The 11,848-nt window shown below is 35.3% G+C and overlaps 2 protein-coding genes across 2 annotated transcripts; both read right to left on the bottom strand.

The window, feature by feature from the left end:
* Positions 1-241: 241 nt before the first annotated feature.
* On the bottom strand, positions 242-6,072 carry LOC107899478 (FAD synthase). Its single transcript, XM_016825202.2, has 17 exons — positions 5,686-6,072; positions 5,378-5,485; positions 4,054-4,099; positions 3,813-3,970; positions 3,606-3,723; positions 3,402-3,484; positions 3,136-3,195; positions 2,782-3,036; positions 2,443-2,539; positions 2,157-2,207; positions 1,980-2,060; positions 1,783-1,854; positions 1,320-1,382; positions 1,091-1,243; positions 895-952; positions 749-801; positions 242-643 (listed from the first exon to the last, which is right to left on the bottom strand). The coding sequence occupies exons 2-17, from the start codon at positions 5,476-5,478 to the stop codon at positions 566-568; spliced, it is 1,527 nt and encodes a 508-aa protein (XP_016680691.1). The 5' UTR covers positions 5,479-5,485; positions 5,686-6,072; the 3' UTR covers positions 242-565.
* A 1,017-nt stretch (positions 6,073-7,089) lies between these two features.
* On the bottom strand, positions 7,090-10,168 carry LOC107899479 (pentatricopeptide repeat-containing protein At3g62890). Its single transcript, XM_016825203.2, has one exon. It carries the CDS (start codon positions 9,789-9,791, stop codon positions 7,632-7,634), a length of 2,160 nt encoding a protein of 719 aa, XP_016680692.2. The 5' UTR covers positions 9,792-10,168; the 3' UTR covers positions 7,090-7,631.
* Between the last annotated feature and the right edge of the window lie 1,680 nt (positions 10,169-11,848).

Raw genomic sequence — 11,848 nt, 5'->3', positions numbered from 1 at the left:
TCTGGATTGGTGCCAAAGCGGAAGGATATTTCAGGCAAACCAAGCATGTGGAGGAATACATGTGATTAACACAGACCATGAAGGTTCAAACTTATCAAGACAATCACATCATTTAACAAGATTGTTCCCTTTGGTCCTCCTGGATATATCTCAAATACAAATATAAGTTCAACATAAATAATATTTGATTTTTTATTCTAATTTTTTTTCATTATGCTTCATAATACTTTAAGAAAAATGGTTGAGAATAGAAGTGTGAGATTCCTTGATCTTGGGTAATAAGAACAAGTACAAATTGTTAATAGTCCTAAACTGTCACTCTGGTTTTCACCAGTAAGTTCACTTTCATTGTGACAGCTGGTAGTATTAATGTTCATAAGATCATATACCCCAATACATAATAAATCCTTACGTCATCTTCACCTTTCCTTCTCCCTTCTCAGCTATCCGAAGGCGCTAATCTACCATTTATACTCTGAAACTCGGGAGTGATAGTCGCAGCAGTCAAAGAAGCTTCTCAGCTTTTGAAGCTTATCAAGCAAAAGAAAGAACAGCAGGTATTTGTCTAGTTGACTTCAGAGAATGCCCCTGCATTGAACTTCTTGCACAATGCTTCAACACCTGCCTGAACTCTAGATGGATCCTGTAAAACAAATTTGCAAAGCATTATCATGTGAAATCGAGAGCAACCTTATGGTACGAAGTTTAACAAGAAATGCTTTATATCTTCATAATATTTCTCCTGTACCTTGCCCTCAAAGCTAATTACGAGAGGTCCTTGTCTAGATCTGCGGAAACAGCCTTAACAACGCACAAAGAGAGCAATATTCAGCAAAAGATGGAAGTAAATATCATATTTTAGGAAAGAACCTTAATGATTTTGACATCCCTTACCAATGTAAAGGTCTGGAAATTCAAGACAAAGTTTGGATAGGGGTTGAGCAGTTTCTACCTGCATTTCCAAACATAATGATGTTAAAAGCAAAAGAATATTGAAAACAAACCATTTTAAATCAACTCCGAAAGGAAAGCACACTATAACCTAGAAAGCAGATTATTATTGACAACAGCAAGAGATTGTAATATGTACATCTGTTAGATTTGTCGTCAAGCGCTTTGAGGAGTATGATTCGATTGTCACTAAGAAGCCATCAGATCCAGTCAATTCGATCAGACAATCCCACTGCTTTTCCAGCTCGGTAGCATTTGTTGCAGAAAGTACAATTACATTACAGCATTTGATCTGGTACAAGAGGATCATTAGATAATTAATGATTCAAGTTCATTTTCCGTAGTAAGGTTTTAAAGTAAACACCCACCAGAGGCACCGGCAGCTTTTCGTGATGCAATAGTTCAGTGATGCCTTCGGGTAACTGAGCCATCTGGAGAAGAAAACCTGATGATGAGATCACATACAAAAAAGAAAAAAACTACCCAGTACTTGAATTTTGTGTGGAATCCAAATGAAGAAATATATGTGCTAAGTAACGACTAGCGGCAGTGTTAGGCTGAATTTTGGTAAAACCTGCTTTTCTTCTCACATTGTTGTTTCCTTATATGAATACACTAGCTTTAAAAAAGAACGGGATGTCATGGGTGTATAAGTTTCCATCTAAACAGCATCAACTCTCCCTGGTTTACCAAAAACTATTCTCCCAATCGCAAAATAAAACTCTTAAGGATGGCAACTGCGGGATATTGAGTTGTTATCTCTAGATATAATGCATGTGCAATGAAATCCAGCAATATTTAGGGTATAAATCAACCTTCAAAGTACTTTACCTCATTTCGATCACCAGTGCAGTGGTCACCAATAAGATGCCTTAGAAATTCCTCAAACTCTTCATCAGGAGCCTATAAAACAGGGTGACTTAACCAAATTTATACGACATTTCTCACAACTAAACCATAAGGTCAGTTGTCAAAAAAAAAAAAAAAAAGAGGCAGATTTAAGACAAAAGTCAAATAAAACCAGGTACCAGGCGAACCCCAAAAGCCTTTGCCACGCTAGCTGAAGTAACATCAGAATGCAAAGGGCCCACTCCTCCATACAAAAATACCTACAATGATATTAAAAATCAACATTCCTTATCTGCCTGATGCAATCACCACAAATAAGCACTAAATAGCTTTTCAAACAACTGTCAAAAGTTTACCAAGTCACTGACAGATTTACATCGATCAACCTCTTCAGCCACAGAATCTATCTGGTTAAAGAAAAGTCAAAAAGAAAGATGGAATTGTAAGATACACTCGGTAAATTGAGATTGTATGGTTTTCCAAAAAGCTCCATATAAGTTTCCTTGTACAGGACTAGCTTATCATCAGACGTCAATGCAGATTATAAATTCAGAAGCCTAGCCTATATGTGCTATTTCATTAACTAAGCAAAACCATGCAAACTCATTTAATCAAGGTGAAAATTAGAGATAGAAAACTCACATCATTCCTAACAACAGTAGATCGTGATGTCATCCAACCTATAGAATGGAGCTTTTTGCACAATAAAGGTCCCAACTGATCCTCAACAGTGCCAAACCTGAGCTATGTAACAGATAAAAGTACCATAGGATTTCATCAATAACAGTACACAGAGAAGAAGAAAGAAAAAAGGTTGAGAAAGTGGCAATAATAGAGAGTATCTATCTACAATGTGTAGTCACCCGTTCGGGATTATTTTATCTTGTAGTTGTAGTTCCTCTTCCCTTTTCACTAACACTGAATCAACCCCCCCCCAACCCACAACCACCCCCCTAAAATAAAAGGGTACGAAGGACTTACAGAATCTCATCCCCCACACCAATTACTGAGGCAGTAAACATCCTGTTTTTGTGTGAATTCACACTGTCTAGGCCATTGTTGACAGCAGGAGAACGAGTGCCATCTAGAGGAGAATTCTTTTTAACTCTCCCAGCCCTTTCTAGTCTTCCATCAGGAAGCAAATATGCAGGTTTAAATTTCTCTTTGCTGGAGGTGCTGCTGATGGAAAGCAATGCATTTGGCACTGTATCATAAATGCTTCCAATTGAAGTGTAACTGTGCAAATATAGATGACAATCAAATAGAGAATAGTTTGTTAGTGTTAAAGAAAGAGCAATAGAGCTTATATTTCATGCAAGGTAGAAGAATCATTACCCTTGGTCATAAAGGCTGCAGTATTGGACCGTGCAGGTTAAGAGGAAAGCCCACACATCTCTGACAAAAGCCACACACAACTCAAATTAATCCCATAACAAATGTATGCAAAATGCAATAACATCACTCGCCCACCGAAACAGAATAAGAGCAATATAGTCTAAGCAACATTGCTCCATTTTTTCCACCCTTTTAGGTCTCATGAGATTTTGTATGTTGCAAAGAACTTTTCATTTAACAGAAACGAGGAGAATTTATTGACAGACCTGTATGACCAGTCCAAGATAGGATTTACTCTCATGAAAGGTGGCCATCCTGGTGAGCTAGGGGAGAACTGCTCTTGGCCTACCTGCAAGATTTTTTAAGCCTTCTTTTAACATAGAGAATTAAATAACAGGATTTTACAAGATGAAGAGATATATATATAAATATATATATAGCTCAGATGTAATTGTATGATTGGAAATTACCGCAGTAGGATCACCGATTCGGACGCCAAGAAATATCGCTCTGATTGGTTTAGACTTTAGCAAAGCCTCTAAACCGGACTTGAAATCCGTGCGGATAATATCCATTTGCAAGCCATAACTGGTCATAGAAGAAATAGAAAAACACCCAGCAATGCATCAGAACCTGTCAAATATACTGAAGTATAGAATGATAAAAAAAATTCTTACGTCTTGGATGTATCATAGGTAAATGTATTTATTTCGGGGAACACAGAAGTGCTCTCAAAATATATTGTTCGAATTGGAAAATCTATCTGAACCCCATTAGAACAACTTTGTTCCACTCTATGCAAAAAATAGCCAGCCCTAAGAAGGTGCAGCAAAACCTATAACATCAAAGGACGATATCAGTATCAACACAAAAATAGAAGGATTGCTTTAAAAATATATATATGTAAGCTACACTTACAGTAGAATCCTTTCCTCCATTGAAGCTGAAAGCAACCTCTTCAATACTGCAGAAGTAAAAACTTTTAGAACTTGCAAGCATAAGCAAATTTTTCTTTTTTAGCAAAAAAGAAAAGAAAAAATGAATTAACGTTACAGTGCAAGTCCATAAAGAATATAAGAAACTACTTTCTACTACAGGCTGCAAAATGGCTCCAACCTATAATATACTTTTTTTAATATGAAGGATAAAAGTGAATGCCTAGAAAAATTATTACCAATGAACTATGTACTTATTTGTAAGATTGTATCAACTGTTCCAACTTTACAAAAATGCTTCGGGAAAATGTTTAGAACGGGAAAAAGATTTATGCTAATCTAATCCTTGTAACAGAGGTGGCCAGAAACTCCACATAAGTAAGCCAGTTATACCAGTTCTACCAAGTCCACTCTATCACCTTCACTTTTTTCGGCTTACATGTATATGTACAAACACACATAAAAAAGAGGAATCTAGAAAGCAACATCCTCTCCACTCGACACGTGAATGCTCAAAATGGAAGTTAAAAAGCAACCTTATTTGTATCTCATTTGCATTCTCATAACACTAATACTTTCAACCACTACAAGGACAGCAACGAAAGAAAAAAGACAAATAAGTAGAATGCATTAGGAAGCAAAATGCCAACCATCATTAATTCAGATCCGATCGAAACAAACCAGAATAATTTCAAAAGCATCTGTATATGAATCTTTACAAGTGTCGTTTATGCAAACGTTATCAAATTAAAAATAAAACGAGTACTCCTCTGCTATGTTGCCTCAGCAACGACTCACAATTAAAACATGTCCTGATATGAAGCTAAAAATGAATAAATCTCCAAGTTTAACATCAAAAGCGTTCCTAATTACTAACAAGACAGATATATTGGACTGAAAAGTCAACCCATGAAGCTATTGAAACATCCAAAAGGAGACAACTTCTACTGGCACAGGACAAAATGATACATTGATGATAATATCAATCATTTGCTTGCTAGAAAAATGTAGGAGACCATAATACATAAAATTACTATCAAAGACCAGAGAAACAAAAAGGGCACCTCCCAATTCTTGGCTCAGTTTAAACATGGTCAACAAGTTTTTTCCTCAAAAAGAAAAATCAAGATTAAACAATTTACTGTCCTCATTTCCTCAATTTCTGTAGACAACCAAATGGAGGAATCATTCAAATTCTTTTTGTTAAAACAATCAGAACCCAGTTGATAGAAAATTCGATTAATTACAAAGCTAGAAACTTCACAAAGAATCAAGAAAACCCAGAAGGAAAAAGGAAACGAACTCACGAGTAAAGAGCAAGAGCTCTTTTAATAACATAGATGGCGTTGTTGTACTTGGTCTTAAGCCTCTTATCATCACTTTCTCTGATTGCTTTATCGATCTCCATATCCACACTGCCACATCAAAAATGAAACTTCTATAAGCAAATGGGGTTTATAAAAACTTAAACAGAAACACCCAGAATTAAACCAGAAAGAAAATAAAAAAAAAGTTCGAACATTGGATCATTGGCAAATTACGCAGAAAGGGTATCCATTGCCCTTTTTTTTCCTTTTTTTTTTTTGTAAGAATCCACGAAAAATTGAAATTTCACCTTTTAAAGGAAAGGACTTTCTTTGGACTTCCAAGCTAAAGAAAGCTCTAAAAGAGATGCAGAATCCTCCTTTCCTCTTCCTTTTTGCCTCCTTATTTAATGGGGGGGTTTTGGTAGAATAAAGAACAAAAACAAATTTGAAGAGATATTGTAATTTTTGTTGAAGGAGCGAAAGGATGGGATCTTTTCTAAACGCCACAAGTTGTTTATCTAAGAGGGTTTTCTAGTTATCATGCTTTTGTTTGCATTGACATTTTGTTAGAAATTAGCCCCCAAAAAAACTAAAAAAACAGCAGATCAAAATAAATAAAACATTTTTTTAACTAAAAAATTTGAACTTGAGATTGAATTAGGAGATTTTGGGTTTTGGCATGGAATATTTTGCAAGAATTAAGGTTTGACGCTTAAAAAGGATGCCCCTAAATTTAGTGGAAGTATGATAGTGACAGCAAAAATTATCATTCATTAATAATATTGGAAACTGATAATCTCCCAAATACGTTTCTAATCAACTAATTTACCAATATTAATTAAAATTAGCATTGCTTTTAAAAATTTTAATTGTAATTTCTTTTTTCTATGATTTATTAGTAATAATATTTTCGAATTGAGCACAATTTATCCCAAAATTATATATTTTTTAACACCTAATTCTCTTATTTACTATATTTTGAAATAATTTTTTAATATTAAAAATAGGGATTTTAAAATTTTAATATTGAAAATCCAGAATTCTGTTTTTATAAAATTCTGTGAAATATGAATAAAATACAACCAATATAGAGCCAAAAGAGTTGTTTTCTTCCCCTAATTTGCTTCTTGTGTTCTCCAAAATTCAGACACTTAATCCAGGTTTCTAAAACCTATGTTTCTTGGCCAAAGGGCACCATATGGAGAAAGTTCAAGGAAAATGGAGGCTGGGAATATTCAGGGTTCAACCTTTTAAACTTGGCATTGGCTTTACCTTCAAGCCTTTCTAAATTCAACCCTACTTTCCTTTTGTTTCCATGATAATTTTATGAAAACTTCCCAACACAGTCTTACAAATATCAATTACAAGAAAGAAATGGATTTACTTCTAAGATTAGACTATGATCAATATTACTCGAATTCAAAATTCAGTGATGTATGTATGTTTAATATGGATATGTTGAAGGAAGAGTTCTTAATGTTAACTAGTTTGGCCTTTTAGGAATTGGATTTAGCTTAGGGGAAATAAAATGGTGAATGATTCCATAAATTTGTGCTTTGAACATGTCATTGTTCATGCATTTTAAATGGATTTGCTGAAGCACATGAAAACGTGCTGACTCATGGCAACAGTTTTCTTAGATTATTAGGACCAAGTACAATGTTTTTTTTTTATTAAGGACAGCTCTTCCAACAAAATTGTCAACATACATGTGCAAACAATCCGAGAAAGATTTATTAATTTTCTTAGAATAAAATGCTGACTCATGGCAACAGTTTTCCCTTCATTCTCTAGAACTACAGTTTGGAAGATCTTAATTCCTCAATACAATGAGCAACCATGTTGCATATGAGGTTAGAACAAGGCAGCAAATGAAACCTGAAAATGGCAGTCCAATCTCACCACAAAGATTAGTTGGAAAGACTTGGTTCAGCTCTTGATCGAAACTGCTGAATCACTCTCGAACAAGGTATGTTGAATAAGTTTCAATGGTAGCTGCAAGATGCAAAGTTTGACGGATAGCCATCGCAGTCTAATATCTCAATCCTCGGATCAAGGCTTGCTGTGTCAAACTACCATTTTCATCTTGAAAGCAAAGCAGACGGAGCTGTATAATGATTCAGCCGTCACATAACAAGTGGAATATGCCACCTCAAACAATCAGATTACCTCATGTGAGAGACACCATCAGCTTCTGCAGTTCTGCGGCCTATAGTTAACACTTCCATTCATACAGTTATCGATAATAGATAGGTCACCAAAAGTCCTTACAAGAGCAACATCCATTCTTAAAATGGTGGAACCTGCTGGCATCCCTAACTATGATTTCTCGACAGTAAATTTTAGATAGAAGCTTAAAGGCTGAGTGACAATCTCCGCAAATACGAAGGTTCTTCATTATTCTTATGGTTTCTCCGGTACTGGAGTTGACTAGCCCAAATGCCAATGCCAATTTCTCACTGTGATATGAGACAACAGTTTCCTTCTCTTCTTCATCAATATCAAACACTACTTGTGCGGTATTGGGAACATACCCGGCAGATTTAAGCTGCATTGCCATATCCTGGAGCATGGATTCAATCCTTTTGTCTTGCAAGTGAGACTTGTCACTAGCCAAAAACCAATGAATGGTCCCCTGAAACTCAGTATAGCTCCACCCAGGTGGCTTCTGGATGCCCTTATCTTCCATCAACTTCCGAACTCTCACAGCTTGTTCCCATTTGTTCGTATTGGCAAGCATGTTGGACAACAAAATGTAATGAGCTCCATGATCAGGCTCCAGTTCGATAAGTTTTTGGGCAGCAACTTCACCAATCTTAACATTTCCATGGAGTTTACAAGAACCCAATAAAGCTCTCCATATTACTGAATTGGCCTCAAATGGCATACTTCGAATTAAATCATAAGCTTCATCCAAGCAACCATCTCTGCCAAGGAGGTCAACCATGCAACCATAATGTTCCTTATGTGGTCTAATACCATAGACATCCAACATTGATCTAAATAATTCTTTGCCCTCTTCAATTAGCCCACTGTGGCTGCAAGCGGATAAAACTGCCACAAAGCTAACACTATCTGGTCTCAGCCCTAATGATTCCATTTCCCTAAAAACAGCTAAAGCAGACTCACCAAGACCATGCTGAGCTAGACCAGAGATCATGGAATTGAAAAGTGAAACAGTCCTTAAACCCTTCGGGATCCCGTGAAACATATTTAGAGAAGAATCTATCTTTCCACTTTTTGAATACATATCGATTAATGCAGTCGAAAGAATAATATTTTGGCTGCATAACTCACCCCCTATGTACCTACTATGAAGCCTCTCACCTAAACTAAGAGCTCCGAGTCCGGCACAGGCTGAAAGAACAGCAGCCATAGTACATTCATCTGGTCTTATTCCCAAATCTTCCATCTGTGCAAAAAGTTCCAATGCTTCACTATATTGTCCTGACTGGGAATAACCACTAATCATAGCCGTCCAACAAATCAAATCCCGTCGGTCCATCTGATCAAACATCCTTCTAGCAGCCGCAGTTTCTCCACGTCGAGCATACCCCGATATCATGGAACTCCAAGCTGCAGTGCTTTTATTACTTGCCATTGAGCTAAACACCCTCTCAGCCAAATCCATCAACCCAGACTTTGCATACATATCAAGAATAGCAGTCTTAAGCAATCCGTTAGATTCAACACAAGAGAGGTTCCTGTAAACAAAACCATGAATCTGTTTCCCAATCCTACAATCATCCAATGATGAAAATGCAGACAACAAAGCAACAAAAGTGAACTCATCAGGCACAACGCCAGACACTTGCAATTTTCTAAATAGACGCAGAGCAGGCCCTGGTCGGCCCACTAAACCACACCCATTTATCATGGTATTATAAGAAACAAGGTCTCTAACAAGACTTCCTTCAAATACAATCTGGGCATCATTTAAATGTTTGAAAACCGAATAGAAATGCATCAAAGCATTCCCAACATAAAGATCCAAGTCAAACCCAAATTTTATGATATGACTGTGAACTTGAACTCCTGGTTTAAGGGTAGATAGTCTTGCACAGGAATTGAGTAAGAATGGGAAAGTGAAGTTGTTCGGAGATTGGTTTACATGGTGGAGCATGGATGAGTAGAAGACAAGTGCTTTTTCAGGGAATTTACTATGGGAAAACCCCCTTATCATGGTGTTGTATATGAACCGATTTGGGTGTTCAATTTGGCAGAAGAGAACCTGAGAGTAGTTAAGACCCTCTTCGGAACCCAGCAAGGCAAAGAAAGAGATGAGTCTGCTAATGGGGAAGACATGGTGTTGGAATCCATTGAGGATTATTTGAGCATGAACTTGAAATGCTTGTTTGATGGTTTTACAAGATTCTAACAAAGGCAATAGTGGTGAGATTTCAAAAGGTAGCATTTTCAAGGGTAGCTGAGAAGAAAGAACACCCACCGAGCTCTGCCTATGTTAGAGGATACAGAGAGAATATGAACATTGAAGAATCAACAAAAGGCAAATCATATCATATCATATCTTTCTCCTCTGCTCTTACCGGGCAATTACTCCCTGACTGACTTAACAGCTCTTTGTCATTTCCCTTGCAGCACGAAATACAGTACTTTGAATCAAAATTCAAAATTGTTATGACAAGCAACAAGTCTAAGATCATCCATCAAAATTGAAACTTTCCATTTTTTTCTTTTTTTCTTTCCATGTGGTTATGATCTATGTACCATAAAGCTGGTGTGTAGGCAAGAGCCCCGCAGCCTCGGTCCCCGGAGGATTAGGCTATAATCCCTACAGGTTTTTAAATAGTTTATCAGGTGAAGTGGGCACTCCAATTGTTCATGGATAATGAGGGTGAGATTGGATACACGTTGTGTTTACTGCGGTTACGGTAAAAATAGCGGTGCCGGTGAGATTAGATACGGTAGCGATATTGTAGGGTGAGACAAAAAGTAAACTAAACACACCGCACATAATCGCGCATCCAAACCCACCCTGAATTCGAAAGGCCTGTCCATTCACCTTGTTTAGCGCTTTTGAAGCCTTTTAACTGCCTATAGCGAAAACAAAAATAAATTCTTTTACCCCATTACTCTTTTTTGGTAAAAAAAAACTATTCCAGTACCTCTCAATTTTGATATTCAAAAAATTAGTTTCTCTAAAAAAATTGAAACAATTTAATTCCTATTAATCTAGAAAATGAGCGACTAAAAATGATTAATCATAATGTTAATTTTTTTATCGATTTTACATAAATTTGATAAGTATAATAATAAATTTAACTTTCATCTTTTACACATTCTATCAATTTGGTCATGATTTAACAAATTTAGCCCACAATATTCTTGTATATGTTTAAATATTGAGGCTAAATTTTTAGATTTTTTTAGAATCAAGATGAAATTAACAAAATATGTAAATATTAAAGGTTAAATTTATTATTATATCAATTAAAATTATGTATAATTGAGTCGTTATTTTTATAAAGTGAAAAAGAAAAAAAATAAGAAAGAGGGAAAGGTAAATAAAGTGAGAGAAAGAGGATTCCTTTCTTTTGTTTGGATAAGTGATTTTTATAAAGAGAGAGAAAGAAAAAGAGGTGCTTTTACAATAATATTATAAAAAAATAAAAAATAAACAAAATGTTATAACTTTTTTTTTATTTACCAAAATATATATAAATTTTTTTATTTATCAAAATATATCAAAAAACAAAAAAAACTTGCAAAAAAAATTTGACCAATGTGACGGGACACTGGTCACGCCAATGGGATTGGCGGCACCAAAGGTCCCAAAGCCATTAGCGGCAACAATGGTGCCAATACCATTGGCGGCACCAATGTATATTAGGGGGGGTCGGTGGTGGGGGAACCAGAAGGAGAGGGAAAGAAAGAAAGAAAGGAATGAATGAGAGGAAAGAAAGAAAAAGAAGGAAAGAAAAGGGAAGGAGAAGAGAAAAAAAAGAAAGAAAGAAGAAGAAAAGGGAAGGAGAAGAAAAAAAGAAAGAAAGAAGGAAGGAAAGAAAAGGAAAGGAGAAGAGAAAAAAAAAAGAAGAAAAGGGAAGGAAGGAAAAGAAAAGAAAAGAAGAGGTAATTTTTTTATAAATTTAAATTTTTTTGTAATATTTGTGTGTTTAAAATTTATGTTATGTACATTATAGTTATTTTATTATTTTGTTTAGCATATATATTTTATGAAATATATTTAGAATGAAAAAATAATGGTATGTACATTGTATGTTGAATAGGGATTTTTTTTATGAAATTTACTTAGGAATTTGAAATTTAAATTTTAGGAAAATAGCATTAAAAGTAAAATGACAAAGAAGTATGTTTAAGAAAACATAAAATACGAAAAGAAAAAACGGGAATTGTATATTTATCGAAAATAATAAAATGCGAATAAAAATGCAAAAAAATGTACATGTAATAAATTTCAAACATAATAAATTGAAATAATGTAAAATTATA

Source organism: Gossypium hirsutum, chromosome D04 (genome assembly GCF_007990345.1).
Source record: "Gossypium hirsutum isolate 1008001.06 chromosome D04, Gossypium_hirsutum_v2.1, whole genome shotgun sequence".
Lineage (NCBI taxonomy): Eukaryota > Viridiplantae > Streptophyta > Magnoliopsida > Malvales > Malvaceae > Gossypium > Gossypium hirsutum.
Note: the sequence above shows the minus strand (reverse complement) of the source record. Positions and strands in the feature narration are given on the sequence as shown.